General features: G+C 46.1%; 1 protein-coding gene across 2 annotated transcripts in view; it reads right to left on the reverse strand.

Moving 5' to 3' along the window:
* FHAD1 (forkhead associated phosphopeptide binding domain 1) overlaps positions 1 to 26211 on the reverse strand; it is a 144203-nt gene that overhangs the window by 114319 nt on the left and 3673 nt on the right. For both annotated transcript variants that reach the window (XM_073903320.1, XM_073903319.1), the window contains exons 2-3: positions 16535 to 16632; positions 8789 to 8895 (exon numbers count right to left, since the gene is read on the reverse strand). In XM_073903320.1, coding sequence (XP_073759421.1) covers positions 8789 to 8895; positions 16535 to 16586 — 159 coding nt within the window. In that variant the 5' untranslated portion in view covers positions 16587 to 16632. The remainder of the gene's footprint in view (positions 1 to 8788; positions 8896 to 16534; positions 16633 to 26211) is intronic.

Below are 26211 nucleotides of genomic sequence, written 5' to 3' on the forward strand. Positions count from 1 at the left end.
TACAGATGTAGAAGTTACTAATCCATGACCTTAAAAGAGGGATAGTATCCTGGATCTTCCAGGTGGGACTAGTCTAATGCCATGAGTCCTTCAAGCAGAGACTTTCTCTGGCTGGAGTTGGGACAGATGAGCCAGAATTGGGGGTCAGAAAGATGTGAAACACGAAAAGGCTTTGACCCAATGCTGCTGGCTTTGAAGATGAAGGGGACCACCAGCCTGGAATGTGGGTGGCCTCTCTGGGCTGAGAGCCACTCCACGGACAGCCAGCGTGCAAAGGAGACCTCAGTCCGTAACTGCAGGAGCTAAGTTCCACCAACCACCTGAACCAGCCTGGCAGCGGATTCTCCTTGGAGACTCTGTGTCAGAGCCCAGGCCCGCCAGCACCTTGATTTTGGCTTCCTGTGACCTGGGGCAGAGAAACCAGCTGCGTTCACCCTGACTTCTGAATTAGAGCACGGTGACATAATCCCTTTGTGTCGTTGTAAGTGGAACACAAATACAACAGCCAACACTTACTGCAGAATTGACAGCACCAGGCACTGATCTGAGCCCTTCACAGTAATTATCTTATAATGTGGTCGCTGCAACTGTCCCCGTGGCGCATATACAGAGACCGCTGTGGGGAGCAGCTACACAGCTTGCCTGAGACCCTACAGCCCACCAGGGCGGAGCCGGGCTCTGAACCAGCTGCCTGGTGCCAAGGTCATGTCCTTGACTGCTCTGTTCTAGGGCCTTTCTGCCTGCTCTTCTCCCACGCAAATAACAAAGACCATCAGTTCCTCCCCAGCTTTAAAAGCCCTTTCCAGGGCGGGAGGCGGGGGAGTGGGGGCGCAGAGGTTCCTCTTCAAACGCTTAGCCTGGCTTCTGTTTTATATATTGCCACCAACATGCCACTTTGTCCTTTTCTCCCGGGACCAAATTATTCACCAAACATCTCCGGACCTTTGCACATGCTGTTTCAACACCTGGGGTGTCCTTTCCTGCTTGCTCTGCCTGGAAAATCTGAAGGCTTCTCTTTTAAAGAGTCAGCTCAAGTTTGGTTTTCTCAGAGGCGTTTCCTGACCCCCAGACAGGATTCTTGTGGTGCCTCAACTTACAGCCCCAATGGTCCTCTTGGGTGGAAAACCCTGGGTCAACATTCCCTCCCCCCCCCACAAGTCCCCCACTAGATGGCGCCACGCCAGCTCGTGGTGGGCATGAGGACCACAAGAAAATTCATTGCATGTTTGACCTACGATCCTCACTTTGGATTTCACGCCCTGGAACTTCCCTAGCTCAGTGAACTATTTTAATATTCCAGTGAACTCACAAGGAATTTCAGATATTTAGATTTTAGATGCTCCCAAAGCTAAATTCACACTCAGGGAATGAAACTTCTTTCTCTAGAAGCTTTGAGTCAGATGGCCCTGAATCTAAATCAGCCCCACCTCCCCTGACCAGCTGTGTGGTTTGGGGAAAGTTACTTAACCTTTCTGTAAATGAGGATAATAATGATAATAGCAGTTCCTACCCCATAGGGTTTTGTTTTGTTTTTTTTTTTTGAGGGTGTAATTTTGTAAATAGACGTACAGTACACAGAATATATATGAAGCCACGTGAGGTGTGGTAAGTAGTCTAGAAATGCACGCTCTAGCTGTTTGTATTATTTGTGCTATTGAAGAGATTATGATCTTCCACCTCATATCCATTAGAATGGCTACAATAAAAAAAACCAGGATAAAACCAGTGTTGGTGAGGATGTGGGGACAGTGGAGTCCTTGTACCCTGTTGGTGGGAATGTAAAATGGAGACATGGATGAGAAGAATGGTATGGTGGTTCCTCGAAAAATTAAGGATAAAATGATCATATGATCCAGCAAGCCCACTTCTGGGTATACATCCAAAGGAACGGAAAGCAAGGGCTGGCAGAGATGTTTGTATACCCACGTTCACGGCATTATTTCCAGGAGCCACAAGGTGGAAAGAACCCAGGGTCCACTGACAGGTGAGCGGGTAAGCAACGCGTGCCAAATGCATACAACAGAATATCCAACACGGGCAAACCTTGAGGACATGACACTAAGTGAAGTAAGGGTCATAAGAGGACAAACACTGCATGATTCCACTTACAGGAGGTACCTAGAGGAGTCAAATTCATAGAGACGGAAAGTGGAAGGGTAGGGGCCCGGGGCTCGGGGAGGGGAACCGGGGATGGCTGTCGAGTGGGTGCAGGTTTGTAGGGTGACAAGCTCTGGGGATGGAGGCGGCAATGGCTGCACAAGGTGAATGTACTGAACACCACTAACCTGTACACCAAAGAGCGGTTAAGATGGAACATTTTGTGTTCTATTTTACCACAATAAAAAAAAAAAAAAAAAAAAAAACGAGCAACATGGGATCAGCCGCTTTCTATAAACTTTTTTCCCCCTTGGAAGCCCTCCCCCTGCTGGAGGGAAAGTCGACTCATCAACTGCTGCAGTAGGGGGGCACCTGGGTGGCTCAGTGGGCTAAGCATCTGCCTTGGGCCCACATCATGATCCCAGGATCCTGGGATCGAGTCCCCCATCAGGCTCCCCGCTCAGCGGAGAGTCTGCTTCTCCCTCTGCCTGATGCTCCCCCTGCGTGTGCTGTCTCTGACAAATAAATAAAATCTTAAAAAAAAAAATGAAAAAATTGCTGCAGTAGGAAGTGACCAGTGAGATCAGCCCCAAGTTCCAGCTGCCAGTTCTCAAACTGGGGAGAGGAAAGTTCCCCTGGGACTCAGGAGAGCAGGTGGGTGAATCCCGGAGCAGCGGAGCTCGGGGAGGAGCCAGGGGTGAGCATGGGAGCACAACCCAGGTGAGCAGGGAGCAAGAAGAGCAGATGGAAGGGGCGGCGACCGCCCGTGTCCTTCTGTGCCTTTCCCCACAGAGACTGAGCAGGGTAAGAATCCTTATCTAGCCCAGGTCCACCTGTTACCTCATCTCTCAAAATGCAGGGGTTCGCTCATAAGAGAAACACAAATGAAAACGACATGGGTGCCGGGTTTGAGCGAAGATCCAGGGGGTGGACAAGGCACGCTGGGGCAGGGCTGTCCAGTGCTGATAACCTCTGGTGGGCAATCCAGAGATGCCCGTCAGAGGTACAGATGTGTGTGCCCACACGTCTGCGAAGTGATGTAAATAGTGGACGATGGCAGCAGCCTTGTTTAATAGTGATAAACAAGAAGACGTGGACTCTGATGGCTCTTTTCTAAGAGGCAGCCCAGAACGGGCCGGTGCCAGGCAAAGGGACAAAAGTCCTCTGGCCGTATGGGGGCTGGTGTGTCTGTGAGGCCAGTCTTGCTCCACGACTCTCAGATCCCACCTGAGAAGGGGCTGCCACGTGCCAGGCTCTTCCAGCCGGAAAGGAACCAGCCGGTAGGTACTGAGCGCCCAGGCCAGATGTGCAGGTGTAAGCATTTCACCCCCTGTCATTTTTGTCCTTTCTTCTCCTCCATCTCCCCCCTCCCTGCCATGGTGCGGTGCTGACTTGGGCTGTCCTGCAGCTCCGTCTTCGAGGGGATTTGGAAACCTCTCACGTGTGGCCCAGTTGAGTTCTCAGGGAGGGGCGAGGGTGGCTCAGCTCTCCACTGTGGAACTCTTGCTTCTCTTTCCCTCAAAACAGAGTATATTGAAATAGTATGTGCCCCTCCCCCCCAACAGGGGCTCCCACATCATCATCTCCCCCCAAAAAATGTGTGGTCAAGAAGAAAGAGGAAGGTCCTCAAAGCAAGGTCCTGGAACCATCTCCATGGGACCCCGGTCCCCACCTGAGCCCGGGGAGCATATATAATGTGAAGATTCCTGGGCCCTACCCTGAACCCATTGGGTCAGAATGTCTAGGGGTTCAAGTCTCACAAGCACTCTGACACGGTTGGAAAGTTCTCTAATCACTGGCTTGCAGTATTTCTTCATTCTGGAAGAACTGAACCCCTTTCTCAGTGGGATTTAAATAACAGCCACATCTAACTCGAAAAATTACAGTTCACAAGCCACATCCGATCACACAAATTAAAATTCACAAGGTTTATGTCTTAAATGAGCAAGGCCGAGGCTTTCAAGCTCTGGAAGATGGGAGAGGGGAGATTCTGAACAGAGCTCTTAAAAAAATATTTATTTATTTATTTGAGAGAGAGACAGAGATAGCGATAGAGAACACAAATGGGGAGCAGAGGGAGAAGCAGGCTCCCCACTGAGCAGGGAGCCCGATGCGGGGCTCGATCCCAGGCCCCTGGGACCACGACCTGAGCCGAAGGCAGACGCTTAACCAACTGAGCCACCCAGGCGCCCCTGAACAGAGCTCCTGATTGCGAGTCTGCACGTGGCAGCCAGGATGGTCATTTCAAAATGCACATCTCTCCCCTTGCTTAAAATTCCTCAGTGTCTTCCCATACTCTTCAGATATGGTGGCTGAAGGAGGCTTACTCATCCCTTAAGCTCTTTCCGTTCCCACTCTTCTGGACACACAGGTTTTCTCTCAGTCCCTTGGGCTCATAATATTCTCTTCCACCCCAGTGCCTTTGCACATGCCATTCCCCTTTCCCCTTGTCTAGTTAAATCTTCCTTATCCTCCATATTCCTTTCCTGTAGAGCCCCAATGTGAATAGAACCATACATGTCTTTGTGGGATCCTATTACTTATGTGTCTCTCTCCTAGCAGCTTCCTGACTGTAGGGACCATGACTTATTCTACCATTGCTTTATCCCCAGGCTTGCCTCAGTGCTGAGGCTCCAGGTAAATATTTGTGGAAGGAATGAGTGATAACAACCGTAAAAGCTAGCCTGGTGAAAACAGGCTTCCTTTTGCTGTGAGAGAACCAAACTCCTTACAGGATAGAGAAAGAAGTCTGCTGGGCAAAACCCTGCAAAGATCAATATTGATGTTTCCCTGAGCCAAATGATTACAAGTGACTTTTATTTTCTTCCTTATCCCGTGCTTTCTCCCATTTTTTAAAAAACAGTAAGTGTGTAATGACCTTCCATTATCGGAAAAAGTAAATGGTGTCAAAATTTGATGCCATCAACAATCAGAACAATATGTCAGCCTTGCCAATGAGTATACATCTCTAGAAGTAAGACTGTCTATTCTTTAGGATTTACTCAGGTAAATAAAACAATCTTTTTTATTTGCTAGATGTAACCTCTGGGTAATTTTGAAGATTACCTTTTATTAATATGTATTTCTGAACTTTATTTAGTGAAATGACCTCTAGTGGTACAAATAACATAAACTATAAATTGACTGGTGAATGATTCCTCAGGGTGGCCCATAGCTAATCAAGGGTGATTCTTCTCATCAGAAAGGCTCAAGGAAGTCAGCAGAGAAGCAATTTTCACCTTGTCTTGTTTTATAAAACTAGAAAATGTTGACACGTCCGCAGGTTTCAATTTTTCAAAATGGACCCGTGTCCCCACAACCCCTTTTAAACAAATCTCCTCTCCCAAATCCATTTAAGCTTGGGGAAGAGGATTTGTTTAAGAGAAGATAGAAGCGCCCATCAAAAGTCTGTTCACAAAACATTTGGCAATTCATGTGTCATCTGTTCTCTAGGGAGCCAAGATGAGCTTGTGCTTCTGGAAACACAGCCGATTGCTTCATAAATCAATGTGACTGTGGCTGGCGGGGGTGACTTCTTAAACTAAGTCTGAGGAGCAGCAGGTGGTCAATTATTTTTATATAGTGAATGCAACTCAATTTCTGTCTATATAAAAATTGTCCTCATTAGTTCCTTTTTCCATATAGCTTGTTAATATCAGTGGCTCCTCATCTTAATCCTGTGCACCTTGAAGGATTCTTCTCAATCTCCATTTTATGAGCCCATATTAATGATCATGGTGTCATTTACTTAGAATCATGTGCCATTTTATGTGCATTTCTCACTTATTCCTTACCACAACCCTGTGAGATCAGTGGCTTATAGACAGGGAAAATGAGCTCAGAGAAATCAAGTAATTTGCTTGGAGTCACACAGCCAACCAGTGGCCTAATGAGATTCAGTCCCAGATCTGTCTCTCTCCAAAGCCTACAGTTTTCTAATATCATACTCGGGTTCAAAACACAGATCTCTGTTTCTACTTTGGCCAGACATGAAATAAAACTACCTAAAACCTGTCCCTTGTTGTGATAAAGAAGAATCTGCAATTCTTCTTCTTTTTCCCCACTTTGTGCACTGAACAGAGACTTCTGTGTCCTTCCTTGTAGGGAGACCACATCATGGATAAGAACCTCAAGGGGAGGTCCACTAAGATACTTTTAAATTTGAGAGCTTCTGATAAACACTCTCAGAAAATTAGGAATAAGCAATTATAAAGATTTATACTGCTTTGATCACTGTTATTCAACAGAGTACTGGATGTTCTAGCCAGTGCATTAAACCAAGAAAAAGGAAATTAAGGGTATTTAAGATCTCCTTTTCTGAAAGGAGAAATAAACTTTTTATTTGTAGATGGCATGATTGTTTATGTGTAAAATCCCAAAAAATCTATAAAAACTTTCAAGGAGGACCTGGGTGGCTCAGTCGGTTAAGCATTTGCTCGTGGCTCAGATCATGATCCTAGGGTCCTGGGATCAAACCCCACATTGGCCTCCCTCCTTGGGGGGGGGCTGCTTCTCCCTCCCTCTCCCTCCCCCTCTGCTGCTCCCCCTGCTGCGTGCTCTGAGCTCTCTCTCTGTGTCAAATGAATGAATAAAATCTCTAAAACAAAACAAAACAAAAAACAAAAAAAACTTTCTAGAAAGTTTAGTTACGATTGTAAGATACCACACAAGCATACAAAAATCAATTGTATTTCTATATACTATTAATGAACATGTGGAAACCAAATTAAAAATATAATACCATTTACAATCATTAAAAAAATTTAAATACTTAAGTGCATATCTAACCAAACATGTACAGGGCTTGTATGCTAAAAACTACAGAACATTTATGAAAGAAATCGAAGACCCCCCAAATAGAAGGAGAGACATACCATGTTCATGGATTGGAAGACAACATACTAAAGATATCAATTCTTCTCACACTGATATATTGGCTTAAATACAATTCCTATCAAAATTCCAGCAAGATATTTTGTATATATAGACAGGCTTATACTAAAATTGGTGTGGAAAGGCAAAAGAACTAAAATAGGTAAAAAGAAAAAAAATTTTTTTAAAGAAGGATAAAATGGAAGGAATCACTCTACTTGAGTCAAGACTTACATAACTTCAGTAATCAAGACTGTGTTGTACAGGTAGAGGGACAGACACATAGATCAACGAAACATATAGGAAACTTGGAAATCACTCCCACACAAGTATGGCTAGATGGTTTTTGACAAAGTTCCAAAAGTATTTCAATGGAGAAAGGACAATCTTTTCAACAAATGGTGCTGGGACAACTACATATCCACATGCAATAAAGAAGAACCCTGACCTAAATCTCATGTCATATACAGAAATGAACTCAAAATGGTGCATAGATTTAAACACAAACCTATAAAACTTTTATAAAAAAACATGAGAAATCCTCGGGATCAAGGACTTGGCGATATATTCTTAGACAGGACATGAAAAGCATGATTCATGAAAAGAAAAAATGATCAACTGAACTTCATCAAAATCTAAAACTTCTGCCCTGTGAAATATTCTGTTAAGAGAATGAAAAGACAAGTTATCGACAAGGAGGAATGATCTGCAGCCTCTGTATCTGAAAAGGGACATGTCTCTAAAATTATTTTTTAAAAAACTCTCAAAACTCAATAGTTAAAAACCAAACAATGTGATTAGAAAATGGGCAAAAGACATGAAGAGACATTTCACCAAAGAGGATGTGCACAAGGCCAATAAGTCCATGAAAAGATGTCCAACATCACTAGCTATTAGGGAAATGCAAACGAAGACCACGGGGAGGCATCACGACACACCAGAACAGCTAAAATTAAAAACCAGTGATAACACCAGTTGCTGGTGAAGATGCAGAGAAACCGTGTCTCATACATTTGATGGTGGGAATGTTAAATGGTACAGCCACCCTGGACAACAGTCTAGCAGTTTCTTTAGAAACCATACACTTCCCATCTGATCCAGCAATCACACTCCTGAGCATTTATCCCAGAGAAATAAAAACTTGCTTTCACACAAAAACCTGTGCACAAATGTTCATAAATAGATTTATCTGTAACAACCCCAGATTAGAAACAATCAAAATGTCCTTTAATATATGAATGGTTAAACAAACAATGGTACATCTACACCACGGAAATATTACTCCCAATAAAAAGGAACAGGCGAACAACCTAAATGGATCTCAAGGACATTATGTTGAGTGAGAAAAAAACAATCTCAAAAGGTCACACGTGGTATAATTCCATTTATACAACATTCTCAAAACGTTATACACATCACAATAGTCTCCAAAAGCTCTGGAAAAGGCGAGAGGCCATTTCTCAAGCTGAGTACTTCAGGTGGCCCTTGCCGTCAGGCTCAGAGCAGGTGAAGGGCAAAGCATGAGCTCCATGCCCCCTTCCAAATGGCCCCATTTGTCTGGGGGGAGGGGACGGTGGGTGGGGCATCCGTACACATGGTCAGCAAAGGGCAGAGGGCACATCCCACTCTATCTCATACTCATTTTCACTACACATGCTGAGGAGACCCAGTACATTCCGCAGGTAGTTATGGGTTGCACATGGAGGGAGGATGTGGCTGTTAGCTAGAGGGTGTGCTTTTAAAAGAGACTCGAGTCCACAGAACAGCAGGGACGTGTGGAGGGGGTGAGATGCTGGGAGTGGGCAGGAACAGTTCTTACCTCTAAAACAAGGTCTGAGTCTTCATGCCTTCCAACAGTAGTACTTTTATTCAGGACAAAAAAGCCTTCTGCACTCTTTAGGTAAGCTTTCATACTCTCTGCTTTCCCTATAGAAGGTTTTCAGAAAGAAAAAAAAACATTATTAGGAACACGCAATCTTCTGATTATTCAACATCACATTTAGAATGGATGAAATGCACCGTCATGTTAAAGGAGAAATCAGCAGAGGTTGGAGAGGATAAATGGACTTTACAGTTTGAGCACAATTTCTGCAGATTTTTAAGACTATCTTTTTAAGCAGTGACATCTAGCAAAGATGAGCTTGGTTCTGATCATCATACAGAAGACGTTTTTTACATAACTCAGTACCCAAACCACCAAAAGCAGAAACACCCCAACGACAAACCTGAATTCCGCTGATAATCCCTGTCCACCTCCCATGAAGCTCAGTACGATGTTAGTTATCTGACACAGGAGGTATTCTGTCCCATATTCTTAACCCACCGCACACTAGCTCTGTGACTTTGGGTGAGTTACTTCTTTCTCTATGCCTCAGTTTTCTCATCTGTAAAATGGGGTTAATACTCTGTACCCCAAAGGGTTCTGTGAGGATGAAATGCAATCATGTGTGTGAAGCTTTTGGGGTGGTGACCGCTATGCACTAACCACACATTTGTCCTATTATTATTATTATTATTAATATTATGAATCTTGGGCTTATCGAACTTGAACCCAAGGAAGTTTAACCTTCTATAGAGCTTCTGAAACTGCAGAGTTAGTCATTGAGGGAATGGGCTTTAAAAGACACTTTCTTTGTAAATCACTCCGTTTCTTCATAAATTAGGGGGAAAAGGGTAACTTTGAAAGGCAAACTATCAAGACTCTAGCTTGAACATATGATCAAGACTCTGTACATATTTTCCTCCAACATTTTTTTTGAAAATATCAGATACACAGGTGAATTCCTTTATAGCCACCACCTAGATCCTACAATTGATATTTTGCCTTATTTGCTGTATCACACAACCCTCCATCTAGCCATGCATCCATCCATTTTGTAGTTTGATGCATTCCAAAGTAAGTTCTATACTGGTTTTTTAAAATATAAAAATCTCAGTGACTTCAGTAGGTTCCAAAACGTCGATAATTCATATGACGCTTGAATTCTGATTTGAGGTATGTCCAGTTACACAGTGGGACATCCTCCATCTCAGTGCCGTGTCCAAGAGCCGAAGTCCCTCTCTTTTCTTTTCAACTAAAAGGTCACTGAAATGCGATGCTATTGGACTGTGGATAAAGACAAAGACCATCTAGTTGTGATCATTGAGGGTCTCGGGCCTGGTTCTGCTTTTCATCCACATCTCCATCATCAATGACCGAATCCCTCCTAAGTGCCAGGCACTGTGCTATTCTTTTATACACACTGTCTCTTTTCCTCCTCGGAACAGCCCTGTGAGGTAGGTATTAGTACTGTCCCACTTTACAGATGGGGAAACTGAGACTCAGAGGGGTTAAGGACACACAGCACCAAGTGTCAGGGAGACAGCTCTGAGCCTTTGCATGTAACAATCGGCTGGCAGCTCAATTTCCCATATGTCCACTGCTGCTGGGTGGGACAGAGAGGGGTGGGGGAAGTTGCACTGTCTCTTGACAACTGGGACATGTCAGAAAGTCCTTGACACCCAGATTCCATCCTCTGAAAGGAAGAAGAGACCCAACCTGGGGGTAAGAGAAATAAAAATAAGCTAGATAGTTTATTTTATATTTGTAAACTCTGAGAGCTACGCCTCACAAATATGTTTTCCTGTAATGAGAAATACATTTTAAGTTCAATGTCATTCACAGAAAGGGAGAGACATTTCCTCTTTCCAAAGAACCGTGCTCTGTTAGCTGTCAAATCACTTCAGTTATTCACTTCAATGGCAGAGGACCATGTTATCAAGCAACACATTCAAGCCTAATTAATCTGGAATGCAAACTCAGGAGAAAAGTCTCTTCTGTAGGAAAACCACAGGAAATGCTACTAAATTAAACCCCAGAACTTGGGTCGTGTGCATGCTTGATTTTTAGCTCTCCCCCTACATGTTCCCAAGGCTGGTGTCTTCTCTCTGCTCAGGTGTCCCCCCTGTATGGCAACCACCTGACCACGCTAGTTAAAGGCACCCTTCAGTCACTATTGGCATATACCACCTGCTGTGCTTCCTTCTTTGTGCTTATCAACCTCTGACATTTTCTGGTTCCTTTATTTAGTTGTGTTTGCCGTTTATTTTCCTTTCACTGAGATATATGTTCCCGGAGAGCCAGAACTGTATTGTTTCTGTTAAGAGACAATTCTTCATGGGTACCTTGTATTTGTACCCATTATGGAGCAAAGGCATTGACAAATTTTGTCCTGTGTCTTCTGCCAGCATCTATAAGCTGGCCAGGCTAACTTATTAGGTTGCAAGCAAGGTAAAAGCTCAGACCCTTTGCAGTTCCTCACAGTTTTGTTCATTACCCCGTCTCCAGCACCTGCAGCCGGGTGACACATAGTAGATGCTCAGTAAACAGTTGCTGAATGAATGAAAATGTAAATGACACGTCAAAGCAAATCTGTGCAGCCAGCTGGCTAGGAATCTTCCCGCCCGGTGTCTACCCTAGATATCCTTTTTGGAAACCCTAAATTCTACCTGGAGCTTTTGGGTTGGACACTATCTCTCCATCTTAATCTTGCCCTGTGCAGTCACTCCCCTGCCTGAAAACACTGTAGAAAGTAATTTGAATGTGCTAAATTCTGGAAATTCGCTCTTAGTGCTGTGAAGTACCAAGCATAGTAAAGAGCAAATCACCTGCATACCCCCTGACCACTTGGGATGGCTCAGAATTGGGCTAGAGAAGCAGTATGTCTTTTCAGGGCTACAGGTCTTCAGGGGCCTGGGAGCTGCAAAAGTTCCTCAAAGAAGGGAAGGTCAGGTAAGGGAACCTCTGGCCATTGGGTGGGTGTTGTCTCTAAATCAGGGGAACCAGAAAGCACCCCTCCCTAATCCCAGTTGTACCCCACTGGATATCTAAGAGCAGTATGCTTGGTGCCAAGGAGGGTCCGGAAGCTCCCGCGCAGGCTACTTCTGGAAGCGGGTTGGGGGCCTGCATTTCAGGGAGGACGGGCTGGTGTTGGAGCACCTCCTTTAGGTGCTCCTGGGGACCGGAGCCTGGATCGGAGAGGAGTTCCAGCTGGGGGTGGGGCTGCGTCCTGCACCTCGCCTCCGAACTCTTGAGCTCGCAGAGCCGACCGGGTCCGGCCCCAGGTCTCCGCCCGCTGCCTCCTCCCGTGCCGCACTCACCTGGCCGGAGGCAGAAGCCCACGCTCTGTCCCCTCCCGAGAGGCCGGCGGGCTCGGGAGGAGCCCGGCCCGCTCCCGGGCGAGGCCGCCTGGCCGCGCTCCCGCGGAGTCTCCAGCCGGCGGCCTGCACCTCGCGCGCCCGCCCGGCCTGTGTACGCGCGTTGCCATGGCAACGCCGCCGGGCTGGTGAGGGGCGTGGCCTGCGCGGCGCGGCGCCCGGGGGCGGGGCGGGCGGGGCGGGGGGCGGTGTGCCGGACAACCCTAGAGGATCACAGCCTGCTGCAGCGCCTGGAAGTATCCCGGGGTCTGCCGCTAGGGATCCCCGGGCCCGTTTCACATATGGGGAAACGGAGGCTCAGAGGTCACAGAAATAGCCCGCGGATTTCCAGCGAGGAAGGAGCAGACTCGAGAGTCCTTCTTCCTACTCTCTGCTCTAGGCTGAGTGCGTGGAGGCGGGGTGGCAGGGTGATGGAGCTGAACCAGGAGAAGCTTAGAGGTTAGACTTGATCTTAGCCAAAAGGCCGAGAAGCGATAAAGCTTAGAGGTTAGAACCCCCTGCCCCACCCGAATCTCTACTCCTCTCTGTTGCAGAAAATAGAGTAAGCTGGGGGGGGGGGATCACCACTTCTGGGGGTGCGGTGGGCATGGGGATGGGAGACGGATGGGGTGGAAGGAACAATTTTGAAAGAATGAGGATTTTTTTTCCATGTGCTGGGGAAAGGATACTTCCAAACCGCCAACCCCACTACGATTCCTGTCCTTCCCTGTCAAAACCGACGTTTTTTCGGCCATTTGTTCTTTATCTCTACAAACATCTCCTGAGTCCCCAGAGTTGACTTGCATCGGTCACTATCCTTGAAACCCCCACCATGGGCGCAGGACTGGGGGAGGGGCAATGCAAACATGCAAATCCCAAAGATCTCCCACCACCCCCATGTCACCTTCTGCCTGGGAGCAGAACAGCCCAGCCGAATCTGCCTACCTAGAGAATGCTTCTCTTCCCCGGCAGGAAATGGCCGGCAAGGTGCCTCTGGAAAAACTCAAAAAACATTTAAGAAAGATGGAATGTGGCAGATTCTATGCTAGGCAATTAGAACAAGATCTAGGAGAGAACTTGTGGAAATGGACATAGTGAAGATGCTCAAACATGCCTAGAGGCTTTTAGAAATGCAGATTCCCAGGCACAGACCCGATCACAGATTCTGAGCAGGCAAATGCGGAGGAGCATGGTTCAGGAATGTGCATTTCTTACAAACTTGGCAAAACCCTGTCTTGGGAAGTTGAACTGCAGAGACCTTCCCCAGGGCCTATTCCTGGAAATCTCTTCCAGGGCCTCACACAGCCTGGAAGGTTGTGCCTGGGGTCAGTCAGTTCCCCACAACCAGAAAGACCTTGGGCCTAAAGTTGGAAGAGTGACCACAGAAACTAGGGCCTAAGTAATAATAGCTTCATAGGAACAGGGAGGGTCAGGCTCAACTCCCCAGGGCCTTTCTGCCGCAGGGCCTTTGCACTTATGTTTCCTCTCCCTAGAAAGCACTTCCACCAGGGATCTCCTTCACCTCTTTTAGATTTTTACTCAAATACTGCCCTACTTCAAATTCTTTAAAAAAAAAAACAAACCCAATAAACAAGGAAGAGCAACAAGAACAACAAAACAAACAAAAACCTCGACGCTCTCTCCCTCTTCTTCTCATCTGACCGCTTATCATCTAACATCCTATTTGATTTATCTCATTCGTGTGTCTCCTTGCCCCACCCTCCTCCAGGAGGGCGGGGAGTTTTTTTCTGTTTAGTTCACTGCTGGGTCATGAGTACCTAGAACAGTGCCTGAGTGAATGGCGTGTGGGGGGGACAGACCCTGCCCCCAACACTCACCCACAGCCTGACTTCCTACCTTCTTGGGCTGCTGAGCTGATCTGTCCTGATCCCAGGACATTGACTTCTCTTGCCAGCTGCCCAGGCAGTGGGCTAACGGGAGGCCTGAGCACCACCCCTACCTGGACCTCCACCTCCATGTTTGATTTTGCCCAATTCTTGTCCCCAGTATGAGTGCAGGATGCAAACTTGCTTACTGCCAGGCAGACCCTAGCGGAAGCCAGGCTGGCCGTGAGCTGGAGCAGCCCAAGGCCCCAGATAGTCTTTGAGAGGTCATATGTCGCCAGTAGCCCATCCCTCTGAAGAATTCTAAACTGAGAGCAAAGCTGACATTCAGACCCACGCGAGCAGAAACTGCTAAATCTTGATTGGACTCCCCTCCCCCCAAAATGCCACAGTTATCTCAAAGGGTGTGTACAATCCTTGAAACGCAATAACATGTAATCCATTTTAATTTCAAAAACAGAACATAAAACACCCCTATAACTTATGGCTTTATGATTTCTTGGACTGAGAGAAAGGGTTGTAACTTGCAATTAAGCCATGATGGGGTGTTAAAAATATTGCCCTTGAAGGAAAAAATAGAGGTTTCTAGAGTATATGGGTTCCTTGGTGATGCTTATAATCAATCAGTGTTATTCAGCTGTGTGTGGCTACCAAGGCCATATTGTATCGTGACTCAGCGGCAGAAGTGCTGGCATCTGAAGGGCCCGGGGTTCGAGGTCCGGCTCCGTTGTTCTCAGCTGTCCTCGTACAAGGGACTGAATAATGTAAAACCGAATGCTTGCCTGAAGCAAGGAGAGAAAAGGGCCGGGGAAGGGGCTGGGCCAAGAGAGGGCAGCTGGGGCCTGCCCCCAAACTCGGAGGCCCAGACACTGGGCTTCCTTCCTGGGGAGAAGGTGAGGAGCTCTGCCGCTGTAGGACCTCATTCTGTGTCAGCCCCCTTCCCTGGGCTGTCCTTGATCAGGGAGACCGCACCCACTGCACCCCCTTCGCAACCTTCCCAGACCGGCCTGTCCCTCTTCGTGCCTTTGCATTCCAAATTGAAATGAAGGTAGGGAGGCTTGCCCAGCCTCTGTGGGGTGAGGGAGAGTCAGAGAAAGAACGGGAACAGGCGCAAGGGAGAGCAAGAGGGAGAGAGCACGGTGGCAGGAAGTAGCCAAGCTGCTGAGTAGGATGTCAGAGGGGAGAGCAGACCGCCCGGCCCGCTGGAGACTCCTAAGCCTGGGCTTAGGAAATATGGGTTTTATTTACGTACACACACACACACACACACGCACACACACACACTCACAAAAATAAATTCAAACCGCAGAAAGACCAACTGTTCACTGAGGCCTTCTGCCGCTGTCATGGTCCACTTCCCTTGACAGAACATGAGAACACACGCAGGTTTGAAGGTTTTTCTCAAATGGATTCTTCTGTTGCTGGCTCAACGCCTTCGTTTCTCTTGCAAATCGGTCTCCAGAGTCAAGTCCCCTTGGTTCCTCAGGCTTTGCCACGGGAGTGGGTGTGTGCCTTCTGTTTGCAAACTGCTAAGTGTGCTGATCCCACCGTGGGTGTGTTCTTCTGATTTCTTCTGTCCTCACTTCTGCCGCCTGTCCGGTGGAGATCCAAGGCCGGGATGGTGAGGACTCAGGGGCCAGTAAGTGTAAACTATTAAACTGCGCCCGGTACAACAGACTCGCTCTGTGTTTGCAATTATTAGTGGCCGTTTGGTTTGTTTGTTTTGGTTTCTGGATGATATGGGAGGACAGCCCCAGGTCACGGACACCCTGGGGAGAACTTTGATTTGCATCAAGACTCAGTCCCAACTCAGAGCAAATGTGACCTCTGACCAGTGGCACATCATCTTCCCCTTTGCCCTGGGACATTTCTGGGTGTGGATGTCGGAGACAGACTGAGCTCCCTCCCGTGATGTCCCCTGGAGGGCTTCCTGAGAACCCACGTGGTCTCTCTGGGATGGTACCTACTTGGGCAACTCCATAAATTCTACTTTCAGGCGTCTGGACAAACAAACCTCTGCTGTTTTTGTTTTTGTTTTTGTTTTTTTTGCGAGTAACAATGGACCTTTATGGATGTGGTTAGCAAAACCAGCTAATGTATATCTAGGCTTGTGAGGTGCCAGCCACTATGCCGTGCACAGTTTTATTCGAGTCTTAGCCTAACCCATTTTACAGAAGCGGGCACGGAAGAGTCAGGTGACTTGCCCGGTTACAAATCTTGTAAGAGGTCAGACTGGGATTCAACTCCAAAATGCTGCATTTTTGGCAAACTTGTTTATCAAAAAATAACACATTTTGAAATACTGAAAAGTGCACCAATCATAAGTGTACACTTGAAGAATTTTCGCAAAGTGCATGGATTCACCTAACCAGAACCCAGATCCAGAAGCAGATTGCCAGCCCCTAGAAGCCTCCCTGTGCTCCCTTCTAGTCATTACCCACCCACCACCCTGACCTCCAATATCATAGATTAGTTCTGCTTGATTTTGAGCTTCGTTTAAACGGAAGTGTACAGATTCCATTTTCCGCCCAGCTTCTTTCACTCACCGTGATGTTTATGGGATTTGCCCTTGTTGTGTGATGTCACTGGCTCATTCATTCTCACTGCTGTACCGCATTCCACGGGGGTAGGTAGTTACCTGTTCCTGCATAACAAATTACGACAAACATAGTGGCTCAAAACAACACACCTTTATCATGTCCTAGTTTCCGTGGGTCAGGAATCCGGCCTCTGTTAGGAGTGGGTGGATTTCTGCTCAGGGGCTCTCACGGGCTGCACCAAGGGGTCGGCCAAGGCCAGGGGTCTCATCTGAGACTCAGATGGGGAAGGATCCACTTTCAAGTTCATGTGGTTGTTGGAAAGATTCAGTTCCTTGAGGATTGTTAGCCAGAGGCCCCCACTCGCTGTTTGCCGGGTGGGCTTCTCCCTAAGGTGGCCTGCTTCATGAAAGCCAGTGAGAGTCAATGCAGGGAGTCTCCTAGTGAGATGGAAGTTAACCATCTTACGTAACAAAATCACAGAAATGACATCCCATTACCTTTGCAGCATTGTGCTAGGCAGAAATAAGGTACAGGTCCCACCTACGCTCAAGGGGAAGAGATTACCCAGAGGTGTGAACACCAGCGATAATTGGGGGCCATTGTATCTGTCTTAGGGGCATGCATACATGCACCTAGGAGTAGACTGGCTGGGCCTCGGAGAACCCAGATGCCCAGCTGTAGAAGATTCTGCCAAACATTCTTCCAAAGTGCCGGTACCATCTACAATCCTTGAGCGGTGTGTGAGCGTTCCAGCCAGATCACCTGCTTTTCAATACTATCCCCCAACCTCCACCTGTTCCTCGGGACAGGAGGTCCTAAACTTGGCCCTGGGTCAGAATCACCAAATCTCGGGGCCACATCTCCAGACTTCCTAATCATTTGAGGGCTAGAATATAAACTGAAAGGTACACTCTGTGAGGCAGGGCTCCTCATCTTCCTCACTGAAGCATCCTTGATGCCTAGAGTAGCACCTGGCAGGTAGTTAGCACTCAGTAACATTTTTTTAAAAAAGATTTTATTAATTAATTAATTTATTTATTTTAGAGAGAGAATGAAGGAGTGTGTGCCTGGCACAGGGGGAGAGGCAGAGAGGGAGGGGGGAGGGAGAGGGAGAGAATCTCAAGCAGGCTCCATACTGAGCATGGAGCCTGATACGGGGCTCGATCTCACAACCCTGAGAAACCAAGAGTCAGAAGCTTAACCAACTGCGCCACTCAGGCGCCCCTACATTTTTTTTTTTTTAAATTAAATGAATGAGTTCAGGCACTGTTGTTCACAAAATAGCCCTTAGAGAGGGTGTGAACTCCTGAAACCGGGAGGAAACTTGGACGTATCGGAGCCCTGTGCATTTTTCAGGGAAGAGGGCCCAGAGCCTTAACCAAATTCTTCTCCGCAAAGGCTAAGAGCCGCTGTGATTGGATCCAGTCTGGCTTGGTTATCTGATTACAGTAGGAAACAGCTGGTCCTAGGGAAGAACAGAGTTCAGGAGAAGAGGGAGGGTGCCTGGGTGGCTCAGTCATTGAGCATCTGCCTTCAGCTCAGGTCATGGTCCCAGGGTCCTGGGATCGAGCCCCCGTTCGGGCTCCCTGCTCCGCGGGAAGCCTGCTTCTCCCTCTCCCACTCCCCCTGCTTGTGTTCCCCCTCTCGCTGTGTCTCTCTCTGTCAAATAAATAAATAAAATCTTTTAAAAAGAAGAGAAGAGGGCACCTGGGTGGCTCAGTTGGTTAAGCGACTGCCTTCGGCTCAGGTCATGATCCTGGAGTCCCGGGATCGAGTCCCACATCAGGCTCCCTGCTCAGCGGGGAGTCTGCTTCTCCCTCTGACCCTCTTCCCTCTCGTGCTCTCTATCTCTCATTCTCTCTCTGTCTCAAATAAATAAAGAAAATCTTAAAAAAAATAAAAATAGACTAAAAAAAATAGAAGAGGGAGAGCGCTTGCTCGGAGGGCTCACAAACTGACACCTTGCCCCATTTGGATGTTTGACCCATGGTGACTTTGGGTCCAGCTGGCCTAACAACTGCCAGCCTTCGTGGGGAACTTCCCTGTGTCTGTTTGTTGAACCGCAACTTCTAGAAGCCTCAGTTTCCTTCTGCGGAAGCCGACATGAGCCCCGCCTTTTCAGAAAGCCTCCCGGTGTATCCAGTTTGAGATGATCTCATCGTTTGTCAGCCTCTGTCTTGTTTTCTGGAGGTTTCCCAGCATCTTGCTGCTCTCTGCAGTCTTTTATCCTTTGAACAGTGCTCCTATGTTCTGCTTTGGGTCATTCCCATCACATGCCTTTTATCTTTCTTCCCGAACAGATCAACCTCGTACCCCTCTAAGACATTTCTTCTCCGGTTTCCTCTGAATCATTTCATTCGGTCCAGATATGGCCAGCTTTTCCTCCTTCCTCACGGCACTCAACATAGACCCTCTCTTTTCCCCAGAACAACCGCTCTTTCTTTCCGATCCCTCACTTAGGTCCTCGTCTTTCACCATGTTTTCTGACTTCTCCGGAGAACGGATTGTTTTTTGAAATTCAGGTCTCAAAGATCATCCCTTCTAATCTGGGTCTGAATTTGGATCACCGTCAAGAAGCACGGGGGAGGGCGCCTGGGTGGCTCAGTTGGTTAAGCGACTGCCTTCGGCTCAGGTCAGGATCCTGGAGTTCCGGGATCGAGGCCCGCATCGGGCTCCCTGCTCAGCAGGGAGTCTGCTTCTCCCTCTGACCCTCTTCCCTCTCGTGCTATCTCTCATTCTCTCTCTCTCAAATAAATAAATAAAATCTTTAAAAAAAAAAAAAAAGCACGGGGGACAGGAATGTTGTTGGGTAGTTAGGCTCCTTGGCAGAAGGGCCGAGTGCTCAAGGGGGTGTCAGAGGGACCTGGGCGGAGAGAGGGAGGTACATTCTGCTGTGGGGTGAGACCTGGGGGGATGCCCTCAGGAGAGGCTCTTTCAAGAAAAAAGAAAGCGTTTTACCCGAGTCTTGAGGGATGGGTAGGATTCTAGGTGGTAGAGCAGGGAGAGAAGATTCTATGGAAGGAAGGGGCAGTGGGAACAGAGGCTAGAAGCCCGGGAGTAGGAGAGGCTATGTATGATCCTATAGAGTAGGAGGGGAGGCCATGCGCTGAGCCTGGAAACGGAGACCCGCGTCAGCCCTGAGAGATGTTTGTTTGGCTTTCATAGTGTCTTAAAGACTTTTAAGTAGTAGCTGAAGGGTTTGGCCTCCTTTTGTGGAGTGAAAGAGAAACCAATTCCAACTGGTTTCAGCATGAAGCAAAGTCACTAGTTACCATAAAAGAAAACTCTAGAGGGAATAGCTGGGTTCAGGCCCAGGTGATGTCATCAAGCCCTGGCCTCGCTTCAGCTCTCAGCAATGCTTTTAACCATGTGGATCCAAGCTCAGAGAGAATCCCTGTATCGTGGTCACAAAAGGGCTGCCATAGCTCCAGCTGTTGCATCTTCTCAGGAATCCCATGGGGGATGAGGGAGAGTCTTTTCCTGAAGGTTTGCCCAAAGGGCCTTACTGCTTCTCATTTCCTCTGATTGGGGAACAGGCCCATTCCTGAACCAATTATTGAGGCCAAGAGACTGCTCTGCTCTGACATGCTGAGGCTTGAGTTGCGTGCCTCTCCCTGCCTCTAGAGATGGTATCCACACCGTTTCTGTGAGAGTAGGCTGAGACAGGGGGAGAGGTAAGCTCCTCCAAAGGGGAATCATAACACTATCCTGTTTTATTTTTTTTTTTAAGATTTTATTTATTTATGAGAGAGAGAGACAGAGAGAGAACACGAGCAGGGTGAGAGGGAGGAGGAGAAGCAGATTCCCCGCTGAGCAGGGATCCCAACGCGGGGCTCGATCCTGGGACTCCAAGGTCATGACCTGAGCTGAGGGCAGACGCTTAACTGACTGAGCCACCCAGGCGCCCCCACCATACTGTTTTAGAAGAGAGGTCCTGAGTGACAAAAACTGCAGATTATCTATCACGGTGGCCAATGTGTATAGACCATTTTAATTTATATTAAACTAATACCTTTTCCTGGAAAATGGGAACCTGGGCTGTATTCTTGCATACAGATCAGGAGTCTGTGAGGGCTGAGGAGGGACTGCCCTCTTTAGATGTTCTCTGTGTTCCCCCTGCCCACTGCACCACTCACCCTTCCTCTCTGGCTTCTGGGAGCACTTGGGTTTTCACCCCTAGCATAATTTGATTCTGTAAATAAATCTGTTTCTCCTACCAGAGTGGAAGTGCCAAAGAGTACATGGGTCAGATAGCTCTCCCCGTGCTCCCATAAACTCCCGAGGACAAATGCCTACCGTTTTTGCTAGTCTCATTCCTTGCTCATGTGTAAATCCCCCTTTGAAAAAAAGATTTAATACATCATGATTTTAGAAGCTGCATCTGAGAATTCCAGCGTCTGAAGTCCTTGGAGGTGATTGGGGTGTGTGTGTGTGTCTCCTTCTATGGTTTGCTTCTGCCCACTCTGCCTCATCCTGGCTTGTTTCTCAGATGTGTAGTGATTTGATTTTGATCTCACTTTGGATTGAACTTAACCTGTGGGAATCCTTCGGGGTCTGATTCCGGGCTGCTTTCCTTTAGGAAGGCTTTTTGTTGGTTTCAGCTGGATGCCAGGGATGCTAATAACCTGTAACCACTTACATTTACTTCCTCAGCTTGGAGTTTCCCCGCTGAACACATGGAGTATAAATTTGAACCCCAGCCGCATGTGGTTACAGATCCTCAAGGTCTCAGGGTGACAGTCATCTTTATTATTGTTGTGGCCTTAATTAAATTTTTCCCTCCAGACCCACACTGAAAACAGACAGATTGCCTCCTAGGCTCCCTTTACTGGCAGTTCCGGAAAAAAAAAATTTAAAGCCCTCCCTTTGCCTTTGAGGGTGCTGGCTCAGTCTGGGCATCTGAGACTTGGCTAGCCCATTTGGCAAAGGTCCAAGTTTTAACCTCCCATTTCTGGCACCTCTTAACATCCCAGATTGGTATAGAGGGTGTTTACTTATTTGCCTACACTGTGGTTTGTAGCTCACTCTACCTGTGCCGTATGCTCACATGTTCCTTTGGGACTGCTTACATTAAAAAACTATTTTTATTACGGGATTTTTGAAATATACACAAGAGTAGAGAAAGGGTACAAGTCAATGAACTTCAGGTACCCATCATCCAGCTTCAATATTTTCCCAGTCTTCTCTCATTTCTTTTTTTCTTCCTTGTTGATTTTTTTTTTCTGGATTAATTTAAAACAGATTGTGTCTTTTCAGCCATGAATACTTCCCAACTGGGAGGAAGATTTCCACCCCCCTTTACATTACCTGCCATCCCCCACCCCCACATATTATCACACTGAGCAATACTTAATAATAATTCCTGAATATCATCTAACATCAGTCCATGCTCACATTTCCCTGATTCTCTCAAAGATATCTTTTCACAGTAGGTTTGTTAGAACAGGATGCAGACAAGATCCACACATCACATTTGATTATTGTCTCTGAAATCCCTTTTATTCTGTAAAGACAACCACTCTTCCCATTTTCTCAGCCACTGATATACTGGAGAAACTAAATCCTTTGTCCTGTAGAATATTCACATCCTGGATGTGTCTGATTGCTTCCTCATGGTTTCAGTTGACTTGTTCCTCTCTTCCCCATGTTTCCAGTAAACTAACAATTAGATCTAGAAGCCTGATTACATCCAAAGTCCTTTTGTTGCCAAGACCACTTTGTAGGCGGTACTGTGTGATTCCTTCATCTACATTGTGGGCACATAAATGTCTGTTCATTCCATTTTTTTTTAAAGATTTTTTTTTTAATTTGAGAGAGAGAGAGCACAGAGGTAGAGTGGGAGGGAGAAGCAGACTCCCCACTGAGTGGAGAGCCCGATGTGTGGCTTGATCCCAGGACCCCGAGATCATGACCTGAGCAGAGGGCAGATGCTTAACCACCTGAGCTACCCAGGTGCCCTGCTCATCCCATTTTTAATGAGCCAGAGATTGATCAATAGGAGTTGTGCTGATAGACTGAGCCATCCACTACAAAGTCCCCATCAGCTTTTTTCTCCCAGTGATTTTTTATTTTTATTTTTAATTATGGTAAAATGCACATAACATATAATGTACCATCTTAACCATTTTTAAAGGTACAGTTCAGTAATGTTAAGTATATTCACATTGCTGCATAAATAATCTCCAAAACCTTTTTGGCCTGTAAAACAGTAACTTCACACCCACTAAACCACAGCTCCCTATTCCCCTGAACCCCTGACAACCACCCATCTATTTTCTGTTTCTATGAATTTGACTAGGTGCCTCTTATAAGTGGAATCATACAGTATCTGTGTTTTTGTGACTGGCTTATTTCACTGAGCATCATGTCCTAAAGGTTCACCTGGGTTGTAGCAGGTGTCAGAATTACCTTCTTTTTAAATAATATTCCATTGTATATAGGTACCACATTTTGTTTACCCATTCATTCATTGATGGACACTTGGGCTTATCAACTTTTCAACTAATAGTTTTAGCCTTTTTTGAGTATCATTCTCTAGATCCACTATTTCCTTTGGGGTTGCTAAGTTGTGATTTTTCTGATTGCTATTCCTTCCTTTGGTAAGTATTAGCTAGAATTCTTTGAGAAAGAAGGGTTTTCCTTCATCGACTATTTGTTTATGTTTATCATAAAATAGGGTTTGTTCAGGAAAGGCAGAATAAAGGATTGGTTCTTTCTTTTTATGTATCAGTATTCAAAGTAAGAAGCAACTGCCAAAGTGACCAATGAGTTTTTAAAAATATCATTAAGAATCTTTGATTCAAAAATCTGTAGGGGTGCCTGGGTGGCTCAGTCAGTTGGGCATCTGACTCTTGATTTCAGCTCAGGTTATGATCTCAGGGTCATGGGATTGAGCCCTGCGCAGGGCTCTGCACTCAGTGGGGAGTCTGCTTGAGATTCTCTCCCTCTGCTCCTCCCCCCATGCTCTCTCTCTCCTTCTCTCTCTAAAATGAATGGATAAATCTTAAAAAAAAAATTTGTACATGTGCTTCAGCCCATTGAAGCCATTCTTTGGGTTGAGGATCACACTATGCAATCTCAGGGGTCCACTGAAATGGGCTCTGTGTGCTTTGTTTTCCCAGGTGGAATCCACACAATATTTAATTATAACTATCTATGTTTGTATCACCTTGGGGTGGTCTTTAGGTAAACATCTTTGTCTTAGTTTCCTTCTCTGTACAAGGAAGTTGGACCAGATGAGCTCTAGAACCCTTCCAGCTCAAGACTCTACTTTTTGTAGCATTTTCACATATAGTTTACTCATTTGACTCTCCCAGTCTGGTGACCCAAGGCTACTGTCAACAGCTGCATTTTACAAACATGGAAAGTACCACCTGAGTGATAATATTTTTTTCTAATTTCCCATCCTGCACTTTTTCCACTAGACTTCAAGCTCTGGTTCTCAGGGATATTTTGCATCTCAGGGGACTTGTGAAAATGTCTGGAGACCTTTTTGATTGTCACACGCGGGAGAGGCTACTGTCATCTAGTTGGGAGAGGCTGGGGATGCTGCTAAACATCCTATGGTGGGTAGGACAGCACGCTCCCCAGCCCACATTCAATGTCATCCAGCCCCAAGTGTTAATAATGCCAGAGTTGAGAAACCCTGACTTGCATATTCCTTTTAATCTAATGTTTATTCAATGAAAGGATGTATAAAAATGTACACATCTGAGAATTCAATTATACACGAAATAGAATTATGGGACAGTCTGTTCCTAACATATCCACAGAACTTAGCCATTTGGCGTTCTCCTACATTTCCCCTTCCTATTTCTGGCTCCTATTTTGCCCCTTGAGACTGTTCTATTATTGGCTTAAGGGAAGATTAATGGACAATTTTTATTGCTTTCAGGCCAATGGGAAAACATTACGCCTTGATTTTCTTTTTCTTTAACTTAGGAAATAAACATCAAAATCAAGTTTTATCCCATACAGCAGTCAGCTTTTTTTGGGGTCCCATTCCTTTGTCATTTTGATCAATTGAATGGACGTTTTCCATAAACTTAGCATTACCTTTGAAAGTCATTAAAGTTATGGCTCAGGGCTTCTCCCGTATCCCTTCTTCTGCTGCATTTGTATTGATTTAAAACAACCCACTTGGTGGTGAAGTGAATTTACCATTGGAAAGTGCTAGAATGGTATGTCCTTTACTATTTGAAAAGTCAATTTGTGAACAAGTATGTTGAATTTGATTTTTAAAAAGACAACTAATTTGTCAGAAACAAAAAATGCAGCTTTTTATTTTGTTTTATTGGTTCAATTTTCAATTTGAGGTAAGGCAGATGCATTTATTCGCTTGCTTATATCAAGTACTCACACACTTTCTCTTATAAACACATATTTACGGCTTGTCTAATTGCTACTGCATCGTTACATTATCTTTCCCTCTTTTGTGTTTCGCTAAAGTAGATGCTAATAATTTTTCTTGACTGGACACAACTACCAAGATGCTTTCTAAAATAAGACATCCTGAGGGTAAATAGTAAGAACATGCTTGGGTTTAAAGTCTCCATGCAGGGCACCTGGGTGGCTCAGTCATTTGAGCATCTGCCTTTGGCTCAGGTCATGATCCTGGGACCCCAGGATCCAGCCCCGTGTCGGGCTTCCTGCTCAGCGGGGAGCCTGCTTCTCCCTCTCCCTCTGCTGCTCCCTCTGCTTGTGCTCTCTCTCTCTCTATCAAATAATAAATAAACAAATAAATAAATAAAATCTTCCAAAAAAATAAAGTTTCCATGCAACTTTCAAATTTTATACAGTACTGAGCCCAGCTTCTCCCCGAGAAGCTTGCTGTATTATTGACATTTTTTCCGAGAAGACTTACATCCCAGAAGATCAGGTCATAATTTTTGCTTCTCAAATTATCTTGTAGTTGTTTTATTTTGAAATATAGCCTTCATTAGTATGCTTTTGAGTAATCTAAACTTTCTTAAAATCTTTTTGCGTTTGTAAATACTACTGACTATTATCTTTCCCACATCCTTTAAATGACAGTTAATAAATTCCAATGGAGAGTTTTTAATGCACAGAGTAGGGACTGGGGATGGAGAAAAGGAAGAGAGATCTGTTTATACGTGCTGTGGAGAATTAGATTTATAGTTCTGGATTGGGGAGGGATAGAAAAATGGTCTTTGTAAAAGTGACAGTTTTTTTTTTTAAGGAAAATCATAAATATCACACTCAGGCTGATCTCCAAGGATGAGTGTTTCTGGGTTTTTGATAGAGCTGACACTGGGTGGCCAGGCTCTAGCCCCAGAGTCCCCATTGCCCAAGAGAACAGATCTTCCTTTGTCTAGGGCAGGATTTGTCAACCTTGGCACTCTTGACATTTAGGGCAGGATAATAACTCTTTGTTGTAGGTAATGTCCTCTGCACTGTAGGATGCTTAATAGCTTCCTGGCCCCACTAGATGCCCTTAGCAGCCCCCCGTTCCCGCCGCCACCACTGTCACATTCCCAATGGCCCCTGGGCAGCAAAGTCAATCCTGATGGAGAACCACTGATCTAAGGTGAAGATGTCCAGTTCTGGCATTTGTGTGAACGTTTACCAGTGTCACCAGGAGCTGAGACTGTTTTGTCACACGTTGTGTCTGGGGGCTGTTTGGTTTGTATCAGCATGTCATCCATCTGACTGCCTTCCTCCCA

The sequence above is a fragment of the Callorhinus ursinus genome, unplaced genomic scaffold, assembly GCF_003265705.2.
Source record: "Callorhinus ursinus isolate GAN/ISIS: 27379988/994484 unplaced genomic scaffold, GSC_fseal_2.0 scaffold18, whole genome shotgun sequence".
Taxonomy (NCBI): Eukaryota; Metazoa; Chordata; class Mammalia; order Carnivora; family Otariidae; genus Callorhinus; species Callorhinus ursinus.